This window comes from Cucumis sativus, chromosome 4 (genome assembly GCF_000004075.3).
Source record: "Cucumis sativus cultivar 9930 chromosome 4, Cucumber_9930_V3, whole genome shotgun sequence".
Taxonomy (NCBI): domain Eukaryota; kingdom Viridiplantae; phylum Streptophyta; class Magnoliopsida; order Cucurbitales; family Cucurbitaceae; genus Cucumis; species Cucumis sativus.
Window position 1 is genome coordinate 25,275,901 of NC_026658.2, and position 21,809 is coordinate 25,297,709.

Genomic DNA, 21,809 nt, shown 5'->3' on the forward strand with positions numbered 1-21,809 from the left:
TAAAATCGTGAAATCGATAGTATAAATTTTATGTTCGTAGTTATTGATTATTAGTATAGTCATTGTATTTCAAACGTGCGTTAATCAATTAAAAATTCTAATGTTGTGTATATAACTTTATCAAACATCATAACATATCAATCTATATCTGGTATGATTTTAAATTGATGATAACAATTAAACATTAAGTATTTGTAAGGATATCAATTTGCATCATTTATGATACGTTTTGTTTTCATTTTGAATCATTTTCAAACCTTTCTTTGATTATTTTCAAAACTAACCACAATAAAATGAAAAGAAAAATTGAATGGATTGACTTGTAAAAATTTGAATGTTTAATTGACTCAAATCATGTTGGAACGGTCAAACAAAAACACGATTTATTAATAACCAACGTGTATTTTTTTTCTTCTATGAAGTCATCATACTACACGTTTTATCATATTAAAAAGTTTAATTAAATCTTAAACAATAATGACATTATCTCACATTTTTAAGTTATTATTAAATAAACTATCCGAAATTACAAGTCTTGACTACGTGAAAGCACTAAAATGTTCGTGGTTCAAATTTCTTCACCTTCATTGCACGAAAAAAAACACAACATATTTTTAACTTTTAAGATGCATTTTATTTAAAAAAAATAGGGGGAGAGAATTAGAAGTCTAACGTTCATATAAAATAGATTTTTGTTTTTGTATATTCAAATATAAAATGAAAAGGAAAAAGAAAAAGAAAAAAGTGGGAAAAGAAAACAAAAGGATGGATTTTCAAATGGTTTCCAGGAGTGGTCCATGACAAATTTGGCTTTTGCCTTGTGAGTTAGAAACAATAATCTAAGATGGCCGATCCCTAGGTGAGTCTCTGTTTGATTTGATCGTCACTAACTTTTCCTTGAGATCAATCACATGGGTATGCAATATTCTTATCGCAATCTTCGCTGACATAAAGCTCCAATTGTTTCATCTCTTTTTTTTTTTTTTTTTTTTTTTGTTTCTAAACACCCATTCCCTTTTTTCTTCTTCAAACTAATTTAGATCACTCAGAATGGTGGTGGGGTTTGAGTTGTTTGACAAAATGTCCCTTCCAGGCCGTCTTTAGTGTTTGATAAAATGCCCCATCCAAGTATTTTAGTGGAATCTTAGTTTTTGAGCCATGAACGTTAAAAGTGTTTGATAAAATGCACCATCCAAGTATCTAGTGAAATCTTAGTTTTCCACAAATGAACTTTAAGTGCTTGATTAAATATACCCCATCAAAGCGTTAACTTCATGGACATCATTGACATCAACGCCTATCTCTCCAAGTGCAGGCTTGTGTTAGAAAGGGACTTCATTGCACATTTCTTATTTTCTTATGGTATGGAACTGACTGCATTATCTTCAAGAAGTCCGCCAAATATTACATCGCCAATCACTAAAAGCCAAAATTTGCAGCTCAATATAATGGACTTGAAAAGATTATCCAGGTTTCTCTCTCTTCTTTGAACCCCACAATGAACAATGTGAGGACAGAGAACAACCAACAGAGAAGATCAAACCCATGGGATGGGAATTCCCAACTTAGACAAACCTCTCAATCTCGCAGATATTCTCCAAGCTTGTGCAACTGTGTAGGGATGGGATCGAACGTCTCAAGCTCTAGACGACCACGCTCGTCTGTGATGCTGGAATTGAAGGTACCTACCATCTTGGATCGCTGACATTGGGTTATACTTACTACTGCTAGCTGCTTGTTTGCAAGAAATTGCCCTGTTTCATACTCATATTCTCTGAGTAAATAGCAAGGCTGGTAATTGAAAAAAGGGTGTCTTTCACTTTCAGAGTGATTGTGAAAAAAGTACCAAGGTGATTAATTTTTAGTGTGTGGGGTGGATTTTTGAACCTTTAATCTCAAGGAAAGGAGTTGATGTTTCTGTTAACTAGTAAAAGGTGTTTCATGACAAATTATCTTGATATTGTTCTATATTCTTAAAAGTGCTTTTGAACCAATTCTCAAATCAATTACTTGAGCCAAAAATATTCTGCAAGTGCTTTTATCACTTTCTCATGATAAAGCTCTCTCCATAAGGTGTTTTTTAATTTATCTTCAGCACTTTGTATCAACATGAAAACTATGAAAAAAAAAAGTCCATTTGGATCATAGTAAAAGCCTCTTGGCCATAAAGATTGACCCTGCTGCTATTTTGGATACATGGGCAGCCCAATACACAGATAAAGGGCTGGGAATGAGATGAGCCTAATGACTCCTTTTCTTTCTGTGTGTGGCTTTGTAGGTGGCGGAATTGGAGAAGGAGCTGCTGAAGCAGAAGGAAATCCAGCTTATGTTTAAGAAGAGGATGGATAGAGCACAAGATTCTCTCAAGTGCTTCCTAGAGAAAGCCCAGGACCGTGGATTCTTGCACCTAATAATTGGAGACAGAGAGAATGTGGATGGCGATGGCAGCCCAAATTGCATTCAAAGCGCCGGTTCCAGCCCAGCAATGTCCTCATCAAGTAACCCGTTTGCTGCAGATCTACAGCCACTCATCGATCAAGCCAAGCTTCATGGATGGTACATCGAGCCGCATGAGGTCTCTCTCCAACTTATTTTGCGCCCTATAAAAAATTGTGGAGTTGTGAACTTCACTCCTTATTTGGCCCAAGGACTTCGTGAACTCAACAAATAAAAAGACGTCAACTTTATGTCTTATTACTTGTAGTCCCAAAAGTTTACAACTTCATTTGCCTTAAACACCTCTTATAATTTTGATAAACTTAGACGTTTTATTATAAATATAACATGTAAGTGTTATTCTATGGCAAATTGATGGTATTACTTGTCTATTATGAAAAATAAAGAGGGTACGTTGCATATGTTACTTTATGTTTTCTAGCTGCCCAGTTTTTTCTACCATGAGCTAACATCTGTCCATTAGATGGGATAAATACATCCAATTACAGTTTAAGAGACTAATGAACACAACCCTCAAACTCCATATACTACATTTGACAAATTCATGAACTGTAATGTGACAGATTGAGCTGAGGGAGAAGATAGGGCAAGGGACAACAGCCAACATATACAAGGCAACATGGCGGGGTCTTGAGGTTGCTGTGAAATGCCTTAACCAAGACTTCTTCTGCTCAAACGAGTGTGGCGTATCTTATTTTGCACAGGAGCTAGAGACGCTCTGTCGACAACGCCACCGGTTCGTGCTGCAATTGATGGGAGCATGTCTCCAGCCACCAGGTTGCGGGTGGGTTGTAACGGAATATTTAAGGATGACATTGCAGGAGTGGCTTCATGGACCAGGGAAGAGGCAGAAGGGAAGGACAATTCCTTTGCATCCATTTCAAGAAAGGTTGTTGAAGGCACTTGAAATATCTCAAGGGATGCAATATCTCCATGAACAGAAGCCTAGAGTCATACATCGTGATTTGAAGCCCAGCAATATTTTCTTGGACGATGCTTTCCATGTGAGAGTTGCTGATTTTGGCCATGCTCGGTTCCTCCACGACAAAGAGATGGCTCTCACCGGAGAAACAGGCAAGAACTTCTAAATATTTACGCTTGATCCTTTGATAACTATTTAGTTTTTTTTTCTAAGAATTGTGCATATTTTATTATTATGTTTTCACCTTTGATAAAAAAATATTTGGACTCATAGCTGAATTTCGAAACTAAAAGCTAAAGTTCATTTGATAACAATTTGTTCTTTAGTTGTACGCTTTTTAAATTTATACATGTTTTCTCTTAACTTTTTAATTATAATCTTCTTTTTTTAAAATGGTAGGAATCAAAAAAAAAATTATGCGTAAAAGTAATATTATGAATTTTGATTTTTTTAAAAATGAAATAGTTATTAAACGAGATCTATACTTACATGAATTTTGACGTAGCAGGAACCTACGTTTACATGGCACCAGAGGTGATTCGATGTGAGCCTTACACAGAAAAAAGTGATATATATAGCTTTGGTATCATATTAAACGAACTTATAACAGGAAAATATCCTTATATTGAGATTGATTATTCTCCTTTCAAGGTATTATATATATACACACTTATATGCTATATTTATCCAAGCTTTTATTGTTTTTCTAGCGGTCCTATACTTAAGCACCAATTTAATTTACAACAGTTTTTCTTAGTTTAACTTCGTTTATATCTTGAAATTGATTAGTTGTAATTTTGAAAACAAAGGAGAGTTGGTCGTGAGTATTATTTTCAAGATTAATAATTAAGTGTATAGTAAGATAGTTAAAAAGTTATACCTACAACAAAATTTATTAGTGATAACTTTATTGCTAATAGACTCTTACTAATATATGCTTTATCACTTATCGACTAAATGATCAAATTGTCTTTAATAGAACAACAATAATTATAAATCACATATATACTTGTTAACATATATATGTAACATTCTTTTTATAACAAATGGAAGTTGGGGATTTGAACATCACACACACCTTTAATAGGGGAGACTATGTCAATTACGTAAAACTAAGCTCGTTTTGGCAGCCGATATAAGTTCAAATTTTCTACCTATAGTTCTTACTATATTCATAACAAAACTTTCACCGTTAAAAGGAAAAAGAAAATTAGCCTACACTCAATGTCTATGTGACTATTTATTATTATAGTTTTTTTTTTAAATGATGATTACATTATTATGTATTGGTAAAGAAAGAAGAGTATGAAATTAGGTGTAACCTCGACGTTTTTAAAACGCTACCTAAAAAATGTTGTTTTATTTGACAAATGAGTAAAAAATATAATTTATAAATTCAAATATAAAAAAAGTGAAATTATTTAAAAACATAAATATATGATTTGAAGAATATAAAATGGTATATGTTATAATTTGTTGTGTGACAGATTGCAATGGAAGTTGGAGAAGGCAACCTGAGACCGGAGCTTCCGTTGGACGAGAATGAGGACCTAAGGGAGGTTTTAGCTCTGATTTGCGCATGTTGGAATGGAAACCCCAACCTTAGACCTTCTTTTGCATCAATAACCACTGCTTTAAGAAGAATTCAAAACTAAGCATATATATTTTAACTAGTCGAGTAATATTGCTCGGGTGAGATCGAAAAATATATGTTTTAAATAGTTGAGATATGCTCAAGCGATGAAATTCATAAATGTATGTTTTTAACTAGTTAAGTTATGTTCGGGTTGACAACTTCGATTCAACCTTAAATTATCTGTGTGGTGCATGTATATATTTTCGAAAATTTAGAATAACATGTTGGAAGTATAATTTTATATAAGACTAAAATAAAAGTTTTAGAAAAAGATTTTTAGATTTGTATCTTTGTATGATTATTGAACTTTCAAATGTGTACAATATATCTCTAAATTCTTGATTTCGTGTTGTAGAAATACTCGAGATTTCTTTTTTCTCGTTGCCCATATTGCTTTGTAGTTTTCTTTTGTTTTTCATATATTTATAAAATACAGCAAAGTCTTATTAACTCATTTAAATTTTTCTAAAGGAATTGTCAAAAATAGCAAATTTGACAAAAAATTTACAACATATAGCAAAATTTCAGATTCTATCAACAATATAAATTGACTGTCTATCATTAATATAATCCAAAATTTTGTTATAGCTCGTAAATATTTTAATTTATTTTACTATATTTGAAAAATACCCTTTTATATATATATTTATTTATTGTAAATAGTTTTCTTTTTATTTATTTATTATCTATAATAAAGTCTCTAATTTAACATTGTATGTGAAAAGTTTTCAATTGACTTATTTATATATATAGGTTATAATACTAATAAAGATTCTTGTACTTCCTATTGGTTTATTAAATTCAAAATTTAAGGCTCGAAGTAAATACATAAATTCTTACATTTTTTATCCTGAAAAATCAAATAAAGTGATTTAGTCCTTTATCTCTACCCATTAATTTATTTACTGTGTTTGTTTGTTTGTTTGTATTTTTTTTTATTTTAATTATTTTTAATCTCATCGTTGAAAAATATTAAAGCAGTACCCATAAAGCAAAACAATGTATAAAATGTTTCTTTTAATAAAAAGTATGAGAATATAATGCATGAGAATCAAATAAAATTCTTTGGTATTTGTACGCATTAAAATATTATTACTATCTTTTTAAAAATAATATTTGCATCTATTTTGTGAAATTAATTTTAGCAATTGTACATAATACTAAAATATATTAAATGAATGAGCTCATCAAATTAATCATAAATAATTAGTCATTTGCTTTAAACAATCTTAACTCGTGATTGTATCTAATCGAACAATTAACTATAATTGGTTACTTTTTAAGAAGTAATTAAGATTTCTATCAAACCATTTATTGATACAATATTAGTATGTTTGGATGTTTATTAATTAATTAACTAAAAATTTTAACGACTAGTAGGTTTGTAAATTAGTTCTTGTTAATTATTCATTTTATTGATTTGAGATGTTTACTTAATATCTTATCTTAGTGAACTATATAACATCAATTACAATATAATTCAATAATGGATTATTATATTAATGTTAAAACATCAATACTACATAACATCTAAATTAATTGTTTAATATATATTCGTTTTAATATAATTTTATCAATTATTATGATAAGAGATTCATTAGCTACCGTCTTTTTTTATACAACAATTTGAGTAAGAAGATTAAAATATGAATTGAGCTAAACTGTGGGTGCCTTTCTATAAACATAAATTCACAATAATTATTTTATATAAAATACTAATTTTGAAATTAAAGGCACAAATGAATTATTTTAATTTTTTATTTTCACTATAATATTCTATTCTTATTCTTTAAACCAAAAGTGATGATTCTCTTACTATTTTCAATAAATGTAACATAGGGAAGGGAAAGAACACATAAAAGAATTTGATCCCAAAGAAACACATAGTGATGACAATGATCCCTTCGTTAAGAGAAGGATTTGGTCCTTATCTAATTACATATCAAAAAGAATAAGAAAACATAAGTGAATGAGGTGGCAGAGCAGCTTTCCCGTGATCTCATCCGGGTTTGAGAGAAGATTTTAATTTTTTCTTTTTTCTTTATGACAGAACGGGATAAATTTTGTTATATTTTATAAATAGTTTTAATATTTTGAATATTGGATCATTTTTAAGAAAAAACAATACTAAGATAAAATTTATTTTTAAAAAAATATAAATATTATGTTTCATTTTCAAATCACAATTAACTTTTTTTAAAAAAATACCAAAAGTAATAAATTGATAAAATACTTATAATAATATTGATAGACATTGATATACTTATATAGTCACATTGATAGACAATAATAGAAGTTTATTAGTTTCTGTTATCGATAGAATCTAAAATTTTGCTATAACTTGAAAATATTTTAATTTATTTTACTATTTCTAAAACTATATTCTACTTTTTATTTTTGTTCTATATATAGTTTCAATTTTTGCTATTTATAAAAAAAAATTCTTAAATTCAAACATTCTAACATAAAAGTAGATAGTGTTTTTATTTTAAATAAAAAAGAAAAGAATGTTTGGATTCGGTGAAAGATTTATGTTTTCAATGAGATTTATGCTCAATATTTGTTAGGAGAATAGGAAATCTTAGCTTTAAATCTATTAGGAATTTTTTTTTGCCCAAGTAAGTTATGAACTTACTCTTACTAAATTTATGATAAAATTTGTGATCACACTAATGTGTAACATGAAGTAGAAAATTTGTAATATTAAAATTACATAATAGAAAGAAAAATCGTCAAAAATAGTAAATTTAACAAAAATATTTACAAAATTTTCAAATTCTATCGATAATGATATTGATGGACCGTGTATAACAATGATAGAAGTCTATCAAATTCTATTACAGAAGTCTATCACATTTTATAATTGATAGAATTCAAAATTTACTAAACTATATAATTCAACTAACTAAAACATATATGTCAAATGTGAAAATGAGTCTAACTTAACAGTGATTTACACAATATTTTATTTTAAAGGTTGAATGGTCCATCCCTTGTTTATAAAAATAGATCAATAAAATAAAAATGTATGCCTTATTAATGGGCCAACTTCTTATTCCTTCCCATGGTTGCAGGAGAAAAGGTAGACTATAAGTTGGCACTTTCACAGTTCACATTTTTGGATATGCTTATGTTTAATTGACATAAGCTTCTGATGTTAACTTGATTTTGTACCTTTTTTTGTTTTGGTTCATCTTGGTGTCCATGTTTCAATCAACTAATATATAATATCTAAGTTGGAATCGTTTGGGTCATCAAATGAAATGAAGTTGTGCTGGACTATAAGATGTAGTTCATCAAAAAAGTATAAAATTCGTAGTGTGAAAATTTTGCCATATTCTAAGACCATATGCGATATTTGGTATATATTATTCTGAAGAACTAGTTTTCCATGGTATACATATATATAGAACGCGATACAACGAGCATAGCCTGCTCATCTCTGTTTCTCATTTCCCTTTTCTTTTACACCTTTGTGGTTAGTTATTCCACCATTTTTTGTTTTTTTTTTTTTTTGTTTTTTCTCACCTTCTATCTTTTTGTTTTAGTTGAAGCGAAGTGGGTTTCTGTTCTTAGACATTGCTTCTGCTTGTGGGTGTGATTTTGTATTCAATCCACTCTCTCTGCCTCTGTTTTCTGGTAAGTTTACCTTTAACAATGTGGGTTTTGCTGGGTCTTTTTGTGATGCAAGTTTTCTTTATTAAGCTTGATGATTTTGATTGTTGCGTCTTGGTTTGCTCTTAATGACCCTGTTCTTCGATTTCGTTTGTTTAGAGCTAGGTTTTGATTCTGATGGATGTGAACGGCAATAAACCAAAAGTCGTTCGAAGAAGTTCGTCTCAGAAGGAAGGTGAAAATGCTGGCCAAGTTGTGGTTGAAATTAGCAATAGCAGCGTTGTGTTTTCGAAAGAAACCAGAGATGGAAATAACTACTCTGTACTGAAACAAGACAGAGTCGATTCACAGAACAAAGAGTCGACTGGTTCGAGCATTGACCATGGCTTCGATTCACATATTCCTCCCACTGCCAATGAGCCCTTGAAAATTCCCAGTTCAAATAGAACCCTCACGCCTAGAAGATCTCTCAAAAGATCAATTCTATCGAGACCCAAATCCAGATTTGGGGAACAGTCACGTTACACCGATTCAGATGATAAGTTTGAGGAGAAACATGAGTCATTGAGAGAACAAACCGGTGCAACTTCATCCAGAAGCTCTTCTCTTAACACGCCGAAGGCCCAACCTGAGGAAGAAGATGAAGAGGATATAGTTAAGACAGAGCAGTTGAACAAAAAGCACAAGAAATGGAAGGTGAAGACAGTGATTAAGTGGATTGTAGTTTTTTGCCTAATTGGGTGCTTGGTGGCTAGTTTGACCGTTAACCGTTTGAAGAATTGCTTCTTTTTGGGTTTGGAGATTTGGAAATGGTGTTTACTTGCTACTGTGATTTTTTGTGGATTGATACTTACTCATTGGGCTATGAATGTGGTTGTCAGTTTGATTGAGGGAAACTTTTTGCTAAAGAAAAAAGTGCTCTATTTTGTTCATGGGTTAAAGAAGAGTGTCCAAGTGACCCTTTGGTTGGCATCGGTTCTTAGCACATGGGAGCCGTTGTTCAATCAGCGTAACCATAGGAGTTCAAGAACCACTGGGAAGATTCTGGATGCTATTACGTGGACTCTTGTTGCTCTTCTTATAGGGTCATTCCTATGGTTGGTAAAAACATTGTTGTTGAAAATACTGGCATCCAAGTTCCATAAGGATCGATTTTTCGACAGAATTCAGGAATCCATTTTCCATCATCATGTTCTACAAGCCCTCTTGGGGCCTCCATTAATGCAGGAAGTTGAAAGTGCTGCCAAGTTCAGCCGTTGTCTATTTAGTTGGGAGAATAAAAAATCAGACCTTAAGAAGATAATTGACACGGGAAAGATTCACCACCTGCAGCGAGAAAAAGTTTCATCTTGGACAATGAAGGTGTTGGTTGAGGCAGTTACAAGTTCGGCGATGTCAATCTCACAAATACTTGATGAAAGCTACTATAATGTTGACGATGGCGAGATTGACCATGAAATGGAAATTGCCAGTGTCGTTGCCTCCAAGATCCTTAGAAATGTTGCTCTTCCTGGGAAAAAGTGAGACACTTTGGTGTTTGCTTGTGATCCTTTTGTTCAAACTCATGGTCATGTTAATGTTTTAACCTTTCCCTTTTGTTAGGTTCATACAGGAAGAGGATCTTCTGCAATTCGTGGTCAAAGAAGAAATCGATCTTGTGTTACCACACTTCGAGGTAGATGAGACAAAGAGGATTGGCAAGAAAGCTCTCAAAAAATGGGTGGTGAGAACTTGTATCTATTATTTAACTTTCTTCACATCGAGCTATCTAGCCACTCCAACGCATTAGAAGCAGAATTCACTCAGGCCCCATTTAGTCCAAATGAAATGAGAAATCAAAAGAGAGATTTTCTTAAAATTAAAAATCATTTCTGATTTTGTTGGGGGATACGCAAATCTTGATTCATTCGTGATTTATGTTAAACAACATTGAGAATCGTTCTCAATTCTCATTTGATCATTCCCAATAAGCAAACAAAGTGTTAGAAGTTAGAACCTAATAAACGCGTAGAGTTCTTGTGTTTCTGTGAACTCCAAAGCCCTCATGGTTTTGGCGAAAAATTTATTTCCCCTTTCTTCTTGTCTTCAACAATTTCCTCAATTGTCATCGATAGCCGAAATATCTCGACAATGTTCTTTGTTCTGTAGTAACTTCTTTTCGTGCAGGTGAAGGTTTTTCAAGAGAGAAAAACTCTAGCTCATGCCTTGAAAGACACTAAAACTGCTGTGAAGCAATTGAATAATTTGGTAACAGCGGTTGTTATAATAGTAATGGCTGTTATTTGGCTTCTGTTGATGGAAATTGCTACATCCAAAGTACTCGTTTTCCTTCTATCTCAACTTGCAGTGGCAGCTTTCATGTTCGGAAACGCTTGCAAGACTACATTTGAAGCTCTAATCTTTGTGTTTGTTATGCATCCATTTGATGTCGGGGACCGTTGTGTTGTCGATGGCGTCCCGGTAAGCTTCTTAACTTGCTCTCATGAAAGTCTCATGTTTCTTTTCTGTTTTTAACTTATGGCAACAACCTGCAGCTGTTGGTTGAAGAAATGAACATCTTGACGACAGTCTTCTTGAAACTAAACAATGAGAAGGTGTATTATCCCAACTCAGTCTTGGCAACAAAGCCCATCAGTAACTACTACAGAAGTCCAGACATGAGCGAGACCACCGAATTCTCGATCAACTTCGCGACGCCACTAGAGAGGATTGGAGCCATGAAAGAAAAAATAAAGAGGTGGGTGGAAGTGAAACAAACAATGAAGATTATTTCAAATACACTAATATATCGATCATTGTGCAACGAACGAAAAACCATTGTCTTCTAATAAATCCTTATGAATGGCTTCAGGTATTTGGAGAAAAATCCACAACACTGGCGTCCAAGTCATCTTATGGTGGTGAAAGAGATCGAAAACGTGAATGAGATCAAGATTGCTCTTTATTCTACCCATACCATGAGTTATCAAGACTATGGTGAGAAGATGAAACGAAGATCCGAGCTGGTGATGGAGTTGAAGAGAATATTTGAAGAACTGAAGATCAACTACACTCTTCTGCCTCAAACAATTCATCTCTTTCCAGTTGAATCACACTAAAGCTTCTGATACTTTTGACAAAGGAAATGGTTAGCTTCTTTTAGCTGCTTTGTTAACTTAGGCAAAGCTACTAATTCGAAAATATAACTTCTAAGACTGTTGTAGTTTGATACTCATATTAAGAATGTTTAGCCATGTAATTAATGATATAAGCATAAAGAATGATTATTACAATAACCCTAACTCCATAATCAATTGATATGTATCATACTTTCATGAGATTCTCTGTGTTTACTTACCCACAAAAGAGGATGAAAATTTTCATTCACTCTTTGATGGTGGGAGTCACTTTTTTCACTCTACATTTCCATTTGAATAATCTTCTCAAATTCATATTCAAATGAGGAATTAATCTATGAGAAAAATGTAAATGTCAAATATCTTTAGTTTAATATTAAAAAATTTGAAAATTTATTGTTCTTAAAGTTAAGACTTAGTCATTAATATAGTAAATTTAAAGTCATGTTCTCTATCATATATTAGAAATATGGTATAGAAAGTTTACAATTCTATTCGTCCTAAAATTGCTTTTCAAAGTGATTCAAAATATTAATTTTGGGTGACACCTATCTTTTTTTTTTTTAATTATTTATTTAATTATTCAATTGTCCAACCACACAATTGATGACACTTTTCATACATATATATATGAAGAAGTAAAATATTAAGACAAAAGAGTGTAGATAATGAGAGAGAGCATAGTACTAACAATCAATGAGGAGTTGAGATTCTATTTCTATACCTTTGCCTCTGTTTGTCCTCTGCCACTGCCGATCACTTACTATTAAAAGAAAAATATATAATGCAATAAATGATCAAATAAATACTAAATTTAATTCATGGACTTGTAAATAACAATCATTCAAAATATGACAAAATTTCACATTTGTTGAGTGTGTTTCGAGTAGAAATTTAAGGAATTAGTGGAAAGGTTTTGGCTCGAACAAGGTTTGGATCAAGGGTTTGCAAAATTGGGGATTAGGGTTAAAAAGCCCTACAAATTTTTCATACTTCATCTTATCATAATACTACACTTATAACTATTTCTCCAAACACATGTTATAATAACACTACAATCATAACTCTTCTCTCGAACGCATATTATCATAATACTATAACAATAATCATTTTTCAAACACATATTATCATAACACTAGGATTATTATAATCTTAAAATTATCCTAATTTTTTTCCTTCCTCAAATGCATCTTAATGGACTATCAATATCTATGTCTATCACCATTAGTTTAACTATATTTACCTATCTAAACTTTAGAAGTATAAAAAAAATCTAAATTACTCTATAATATCTACGTTCATTAGTGATATTGATATAATCTAAAATTTTATTAGGGTTTGATATATAAATTTTTTTTCACTATTATCTAGCAAAATAAGGTATTAATTAGGAAAAAAAGAATTAATAGTATGAATAAATAAAAGAATGTGTAATAATGTGCGACAAAATGAGTGGAATTATCTTCTAAAAGGAAACTCATATTGTCTTTATATTACTATATAGAATAGACCATGTGGTTAGTTGATTTTGTTTCTTTATGTGGTAATGTCTATTCTCTTATTTATTCATGCAATAAATATATATACACACTAAGACTTCCAACGTCAAGAACCAACTTTCCAAATTTTGTACTTTGTGACGTCAATTTTTCAAAACTATAGGCTAAATATGTATATGTTAGAAAAAATATCAATTTACACATTTAACTGTTAATGTCGTATCGATTTAAACTTTGAACTATAAATGTACGTTGATTTAAACTATGAACTTTGACAGTTGTATCCATTTAAACCCTAAACTAATAATTATTGTATTATTGAACTTTTATAAATGTGTCCATTTAAACCATGAAATTACATTATTGTATCAGTTTAAACCCTCAATTATGTTTTTTCTGGATACACTTATAAAAATCGAGGGTTTAAATTTGTAAGTTCATGGTTTAATTCTGATACATTTGTTAAATTTCATGGTTTAAATTTATATAATCTCAAAGTTCAAAATTTAAATCGATACAATTATTAGTTTGAGATTTTAAATTAAGCAACCCTTTTAGTTCACGGTGTAAATTGATATTTTCCCACTTAAGTATAGATAATTTTTTTTAACCAAATAATGCATTAAGTAAATGTTTTGTTAGGATATATAAACTTTGGTCACGGTATTGACACGATGTCTAGTCCTTCATCCGTGGTGATTTGTACTAAAATAACTATATTTATGTGTTTAGTTATGTAAATTAAATATTAATTTAACGAAACAAATTTTTTTTTCTTTTACAATTTCTACCATGATTCAATTAAGAGAAAATACATAAAAATCGAAAATCTAAATTGTTTAGAAAAACACTTTAGAATATAAGAAAATGGACGACCGAATAAAAACGTTATGAACTACTAGGACAAACTTTAGATCTCATAATTGTTAACATATACAAAACATCAATTGAGTTAGGTTCGTTTTGAGTGCTGCTACTTGAAATTTTAACGTTTTCTGTATGATAGACAAAACCGTAATTAAAAAGATCAAGAATGAATCCAATACTTTTAAGAAAAATCTAAAAATAAAATCACTATCTCCAACCAAGAAAAACAAGCAGCCCAAGAGAGAGGGGGGAAAGGTGACAAAATTGGTGGCCTACTATTCTTATTTTGGCTATTACTTCTTGGGTGTGAGTGGTTAGGGTATGTTTGTATTCTTTTTTTTCTTCTTTTCCTTTTCTTCTTTTTAAATAATGTCCAAATTAATTGGTTCAACTATTTTGGATATTACAAATCTTAAAAATTATACTATTAGTAAACATTTTCCAAAACATCCCACCAAACTAAAATATTTATAAAATATAATAAAATTTTAGATTTTACGAATAATAAACACATAATAGACTATTTATCAATATTTAAAAATTTAAAATATTTATCGTCTTTTTTAAATATTTTCAACATTGTAACTTTTGTAATAATTTTCTAACTTACTATGTATCATTCGTATTTTTATATGGAAGGAAAGGGTGTATTAATTTTACTTTAGTACGATATTTAGACCATTTTATCTTCAAAATTTTGTAAATCTATATTTTTAGTTATTATCATACACTTATAAATTTTATCATACAATTATACATAGTAAAATGTCATAATTGTTGAAAATATCTTTAAAAGACAAAATTTCACATTCTGTCGATGCTTATTATAAATAAAATTTAAATTTTAAAATAATTTGTAAATATTTTGGTTCATGTTATATTTAAAAATGTTCCTCATTTTAATTTATAAGGTAAGAAATCTAAAAAATAGCAAAATTGATATGTAAATTTTTTTTAGTACTTTTTATAGAATGCAAAAAAAAATGTTTTTTTTATTATTCTTTAAAAAATGGCGTAAAATTATATAATCGAACTTATTGTTTAAATATTTAATTAAATATTTTCAAATCTCAATACCAAAAAGAGTAGAAAAGGAAAAATCTCACATCAACATTATTACACATTAGCCATTTAGGATCTATTTTTAATAGTTTTGTTTTAACTTTTTTGATGTGGACTAATAATTAGGTATGCACATAAACAATCATCTTTCTTTTTCCTTTTCTTAAAAAAGATTCAACAAAAAGTATATTGATTTTTAAGATCAAAATTAGTATAAGGAAGAAAAAAATTAGTATTTTCCTATTCTTAAATCCTTTTTTCCTATTCGTAATATCTCTCCTCTTTTTTTCTTCCTCTTCTTTGTTCAAGTTCTATTGAAATCACCAATTGATCTCCAAGTTAAATGAATATTACTTAAAGAAGAAATGTAACATTGCAGGAGTTTGAACAAAAGATCTATTGTTTTGATACTATCTTAAATCATAAATTAATCTAAAAGCATACATTGATCGATGAAGACAAATTTAATATAATATCTAACAGACTAACAGTTCACATCTCTCTCAAAGTTGATATTCTCTTCGTTTCTCTCTCTTGTTTTACCATGGATATGTGTGTGAGAGAGGAAATAGAGATTAACGAGAGGTGAAGTTCCGTCTTGATAATTTCACTCAAATATTACATCATCACTAAAAAAACACAATTGCAAAAGTAGTAGGACCAATTTCATCCCTCATATTTTTTAGTTGTAAAGTAAAAGTGGATTTGTCTCATTTTCATACTCGTTGACAATTGTGGTTCGCTTTGTTATGACAAAAGTAAATTTATCTTCAAAGTTGAAGTCTCAATCCATTTTCTTATACTTTTTAGTGTTATATTATACAACAAATCACCTCATACATTTCTCTTTCTTTTTAATTTTTTGATATTCTACGACAAATCCATATTGTTAAAAGATTTTCACAAACATTCTTTTGAAGTTGAAAGTCAACGATAGTATTTGATTTAAGTTTAAACTCCGAAGAATTTAGTATCGGTCTAGGGGCTCGAGCCCCCTCAACTTTTTCGTCTTTATAATATATAAAGAAAAACTATTTTATTTTCAAATTTCACCGACTGGGTTGGACAGATTAACGTGTTTAGCTTTTAAAACAAGTAATTTAAAAATGAAATGGTGAAATAACTTTTAATAGTTCCTCTAATCAAAACAGAATTTTATAATTATTTCTTAAATGACTTTACTAATGTTTTTAAAAAACTCTATTTATTTTCCTTACAATTGATTTTCGAATCCCAAGATATATCGATAGAAGACGAATAGGCACCGTTACGTTCATAGCTTACGCGGCTCAGTCTTTTTTTCCTTTCAAATAAATATAATATATGACTTGACTATACTGATATTTTATATGATATAATGATAATAAAATGAAAACGAATTCACTAAAATAATTAAAATCCATTAATAATAAGTATAGCATGTTGTCCTCATTCGATTTGGGATGGAAGGAAGCTGAATGATAGATGGCAGCAACAAAACAAATATGGTCTATAAATCTTTGGCCCATATGGGTTTTTTGTTAACCTTTTTCGCCATTTCTGTGTTCCAAGTGCCCCTAGTGTTGAGTGAAGCTCATTGTTCAACGAAGCTTTGACTACACTCCCTCTGTTCCCCATTGCACTCTACTTTTTGACATTTCTGGTTTGTTATTACGCCATTTTTCTTTTTCCCACCTTCAATCTCTTTGTTTTTGTTTTAACCAAGTGGGTTTTCACTCGTTTTTTCTGCTTCTTTGTGTGATTTTGCATTCAAGAAACTCTCTTTGTTTATATTTATCTTTGACATTGTGGCTTTGCTGAGGTTTTCTTTATTAAGCTTGATGATTTTGATTGTGTTTTGGGTTGCTCTCAACGACCCTTTTCTTTGATTTCGTCTGTTTAGTTCCAAGCTTGGATTGTGATGGATGTGAGCGGAAATAAAGGTATTCGAAGAGGTTCGTCTCAGAAGGAGAGTGGAAATGGAGGTGAAGTTGTGGTTCAGCTTAGCGGCGTTGAAAATGAGTGCTCTGTTCCGAAGCAAAACAGAGCCGATTCACAAACCAAAGAGCCGACCGGTTCAAGCGTTGGCTATGACAACGCTTCACCACTCGCTCCCACTCCGAATAAGCCACCGAAAATCCCAATTTCAAATGGAACCCTCACGCCCAGAAGGTCTCTGAGAAGATCAACTCTTTCCAAACCCAAATCCAGATTTGGGGAACAGTCATGTTTTATCGATTCAGACATGCTTGAGGAGGAGAATCATGTGTCGTTGAGAGAACAAATCGGTGCAACTTCATCCAGAAGCTCAAATCTCAACACGCCGAAGGCCCAACCTGAGGGAGAGGATGATGGGAATATGGGGTCGAATGCAAAGCACAAGAAAGTGAAGGTGAAGACAGTGATTAAGTGGATTGGAGTTTTTTGCATAATTAGTTGCTTGGTGGCTAGCTTGACTGTCAACCCTTTGAAGAATCGCTTCCTTTGGGGTTTGAAGGTTTGGAAATGGTGTTTACTTGCTACTGTGATTTTGTGTGGATTGATATTTACTCGTTGGGTTATGAATGTGGTTGTCTTTTTGATAGAGAGGAACTTTTTGCTTAAGAAAAAAGTACTTTATTTTGTTCATGGGTTGAAGAAGAGTGTCCAAGTTACCCTTTGGTTGTCATTGGTTCTTGCTACATGGGGGTCCTTGTTTGATCGAAGAAACCATATGATTTCTAGTTCGAGGATCACTGCTAAGATTTTGGATGCTGTTACATGGACTTTGGCAAGCTTTCTTATAGGGGCATTCTTGTGGTTGATTAAAACATTGTTGCTGAAAATACTGGCCTCCAAGTTCCATATGAACCGATTTTTCGACAGAATTCAGGAATCTCTTTTCCTTCATCACGTTCTACAAACCCTCTTGAGGCCTCCTCTAGTGGAGGATGAAAGTACTGCCAAGTTCAGGTGTTGTCGATTTTGTTTTGAGAGTAAAAAACCAGACCGTAAAAAGGTGATTGACATGGGAAAGATTCACGAGCTGAAGCGAGAAAAGGTTTCAGCTTGGACAATGAAGGTACTGGTTGATGCAGTTACTAGTTCAGAGATGTCGGTCTCACAAATACTTGACGATGAAAGCTACAGAGATGTCGCCGATGGTGATATCACAAATGAGATGAAAGTTGCCAAAGAAGCCGCGAAAGAGATCTTCAAAAATGTTGCTCTTCCTGGAAACAAGTGAGAAACTTTCCTTTTTGCTTGTGATTTTTTGTTCAAGCTCATGTTAATATTTTACCATTTCCCCTTTGTTAGGTTCATAGAGGAAAGGGATCTTCTGGAATTCATGATTCCAGAAGAAGTTAACCTTGTGTGGCCACACTTTGAGGTAGATAAGACAAGGAAGATTGACATGAAAGCTCTAACAAATTGGGTGGTGAGACCTTGTATCTGTTATTTATCTTTATTCATATTGAGTCATCTAACAACTTGAACGCATTAAAATTGTCATTCTTTTATTAGACAACAATGAGAATTGTTTCTCGATTGCTCATCCCCTAATAAGCAAACAAAGTCTTAGAATACAATTAAATACATAACATAGGCTTCTTATGTTCGAGATGATTTAGAATGCTTAATTGGTTATGGCCAAACATTTAGTTTCTCTTACTTCCTTGTCTTCATTAAGTTTCTAAAACATGTTTCAAGAACCAAAGCGTGTTCATAATGTTCTATAGCACGTAGTGATTTCGTTTCGTACAGGTGAAGGTTTATCAAGGGAGGAAAACTCTAGCACATGCTTTGAAAGACACTAAAACAGCAGTGAAGCAATTGAACAATTTAATAACAGCGCTTATTATAGTAGTAACAGCTGTTATTTGGCTTCTGTTGATGGAAATTGCTACAACCAAAGTACTCGTCTTCCTTCTAACTCAGCTTGCAGTGGCAGCTTTCATGTTTGGAAACACTTGCAAGACTGCATTTGAAGCTCTAATCTTTGTGTTTGTGATGCATCCATTTGATGTCGGGGACAGATGTGTTGTCGATGGTGTCCAGGTAAGCTTCTTAACTTACCATCATCAAGGTCTCCTGTTTCTTTCTGTCTTTAACTTGTGGCAATCTGCAGCTGTTGGTTGAAGAAATGAATATCTTGACAACAGTCTTCTTGAAGCTCAACAATGAGAAGGTGTATTATCCCAACTCAGTTTTGGCAACAAAGCCCATCACTAACTACTACAGAAGTCCAGACATGGGTGACACCGTCGAATTCTCAATCGGTTTTGAAACACCAGTGGAGAGGATTGGGGCCATGAAAGAACAAATAAAGAGGTGAGTGGAAGTGATACAAATAATGAAGATTTTGAATGCAACTTTACAAATATTTTGATCATTCTGAAACAAAGAAAAACCATTGTTTCACAATATATGATTTGATCCTTATCAATGGCTGCAGGTATTTGGAGGAGAATCCACAACACTGGTATCCAAATCATAATGTGGTGGTGAAGGAGATCGAAAACGTAAATAAGATCAAGATTGCTCTTTATACAAATCACACCATGAATTTTCAAGACTGGGCTGAGAAGAACCGACGAAGAACCAAGCTCGTGATGGAGTTGAAGAGAATATTTGAAGAACTGAAGATCAACTACAATCTTCTGCCTCAAACAGTTCATCTCTTCCCAGTTGAGGGGCACTGAAAGTCTACACAAAATCTTAAGCTTATGCTTCTGGATACTTTAACAAAGACATGGTTAGCTTTTTTAGCTGCTTGGTTAACTTAATTAGAGACACTAAGTAACATTTAGTAGAAAGAATCCTATATGAGTATTAGTTTAGGCAAACTAGTTACTCACGGTGATTAATGGGGAAAACATGAATTTATGATTGACATTAGAATTGGAAGATATAGGTTGTAGAAGTGTATTAGTAGGTTAAGGTACTAACCTTATTTAGCTATGTAATATTATTTAGGATTGGTGATGAATAGTATTTAGCCATTTAATATATAATTTTACTATATAGAGTCTCTGCTTCATTTGTTTCAATTACCAATCACTATCAAATTCAAGAAAAAGAGATATTTATTGATGTTGGAGGAAAATGTTGGGTCACTTGTTTCCTTAGTAAGATTCTAAGGTTTTCATGAGGTAGGTTTTTTTTTTTTTTTCCTTTGGTAGGAATATAAAACTTTTTGACATCTCACGTGAATGTAATTAGGGTTGAACATGATAGACCAAGAAACTAAACAAGTCGATTAAAACCAATTGAACTTTTAAGGCAATCAATGAAAAGAGAGGAGGGATTTAGACAGTATCAATTTGGTAAAATTCAAAACCAACATTTCTTTAGAAAAGATCTAAAGCATTGAATTATCTACTCAATCGATTTATACTCCATAACGGTTGAGATTGATTTACGGATGAGATTGATTTGTACATTTACTAAATTGAGGCTTGATGGTTGTGTTTGATTGAAAAACTGATGAGTTGTGCAAACACTTCTATTTGCAATTGACCATATTTATATTTTAAAATTCATTTAAATCCTCTAATATATATATATATATATAGCTTTCTTAGTTGTAAATCAATATTTTTTATTGGTTATTTTACATTTTAATGGGGATCATCCAGCATAAAGAAAACAATAAAACAAAAAAAAATGGTACCATTCCTCTCAAATTTTATCATTTTTTTATGAGATTTAAATATACATTAAGAAACTATTGTCTGTGTTTTTGGAGAAGATTTTTAAATATAGAAAAATAAGTCCAATTATTTATAAATCATATTAAAATTTTCATCATTATTTAAAACACGTGCAAAAGTTGATAGAAGTCTATTAATATTTATTAATAATACAAATTAATACAAGTCTACCAATGATAAACATTGATAGAAGTTTATCATTGACATTATCAATGATAGAAGCTAATATTGGTCTATCATTGATAGAAATTTATAAAAACTTATCATAGATAAAAGTGTTTATCCATTTTTTATTTATATGTAGATAGTTTGATATTTTTTCCATATGTGAAAATTTTTCTTTTTGAAAATATGTTTTCAAGGTTAACGTTTCAAGTAGGAGCGCTTGCAAAAATAGCAAAAAAATTAAAATAACATAACTTATGTCACTATATTTTCTAAATTGTAAAAGTAGCAAATATAAAAACGGATCCCTTTAATGGTTCTCTAATAACCTTTCAATAGTCGCTAATTATTTGTGTTTATCACATTCACAATATGTGGAAAAAAAAAAATGCTATAAACTAGTTTTTTTTAAATAAAAAAAAATTCATCTAATGCAATTTTCCTTTTATAAGTATTCTTGCGAAAACCAAAATTAAATTTAGATTATCTTTTTATACAAATATCACCATGTAAAACTAATATAACCTTAATTTATAGAGAAAAAAAAACAATCATATTATTAAAGACAGACTGTTCTATGATTTAAATTATATATAAATCATTTGACGAACATTGTTGGAATAATACATTATTCTAATATATTCTCATACAATAATTTAAAACAACAAATGCAACTACTTGATTTTTGTTCAAACTTCCTTTATAAAGAATAACATATTTTCAACGGTTTAAAATATTTACAAAATATAGTAAAATTTCAAAATTTTATCGACGATAGTTACTAATAGTTAAACTATA

The 21,809-nt window shown here is 31.1% G+C and overlaps 3 protein-coding genes across 4 annotated transcripts; all 3 read left to right on the forward strand.

Moving 5' to 3' along the window:
• Window positions 1-730: 730 nt before the first annotated feature.
• On the forward strand, window positions 731-5,271 carry LOC101216481 (serine/threonine-protein kinase STY17). 2 transcript variants are annotated; one of them, XM_011655894.2, is made up of 6 exons: window positions 731-859; window positions 1,316-1,681; window positions 2,279-2,575; window positions 3,021-3,531; window positions 3,888-4,030; window positions 4,867-5,269. In XM_011655894.2, exons 2-6 carry the CDS (start codon window positions 1,499-1,501, stop codon window positions 5,032-5,034), a joined length of 1,302 nt encoding a protein of 433 aa, XP_011654196.1. In that variant the 5' UTR covers window positions 731-859; window positions 1,316-1,498; the 3' UTR covers window positions 5,035-5,269. The 2 variants fall into 2 exon arrangements, with proteins under 2 accessions (XP_011654196.1, XP_031739687.1); XM_031883827.1 differs by lacking the exons at window positions 731-859; window positions 1,316-1,681 and adding an exon at window positions 1,698-1,850 and having other exon boundaries at window positions 4,867-5,271.
• Window positions 5,272-8,151: 2,880 nt separating this feature from the next.
• On the forward strand, window positions 8,152-12,025 carry LOC101216955 (mechanosensitive ion channel protein 10). The gene is made up of 7 exons (XM_004141384.3): window positions 8,152-8,493; window positions 8,564-8,654; window positions 8,790-10,150; window positions 10,233-10,353; window positions 10,797-11,090; window positions 11,165-11,367; window positions 11,482-12,025. Exons 3-7 carry the CDS (start codon window positions 8,808-8,810, stop codon window positions 11,726-11,728), a joined length of 2,208 nt encoding a protein of 735 aa, XP_004141432.2. The 5' UTR covers window positions 8,152-8,493; window positions 8,564-8,654; window positions 8,790-8,807; the 3' UTR covers window positions 11,729-12,025.
• A 4,599-nt stretch (window positions 12,026-16,624) lies between these two features.
• LOC101217197 (mechanosensitive ion channel protein 10) lies at window positions 16,625-20,166 on the forward strand. The gene is made up of 6 exons (XM_004141385.3): window positions 16,625-16,816; window positions 17,057-18,375; window positions 18,451-18,571; window positions 18,898-19,191; window positions 19,262-19,464; window positions 19,589-20,166. The coding sequence occupies exons 2-6, from the start codon at window positions 17,075-17,077 to the stop codon at window positions 19,833-19,835; spliced, it is 2,166 nt and encodes a 721-aa protein (XP_004141433.2). The 5' UTR covers window positions 16,625-16,816; window positions 17,057-17,074; the 3' UTR covers window positions 19,836-20,166.
• Window positions 20,167-21,809: the final 1,643 nt, after the last annotated feature.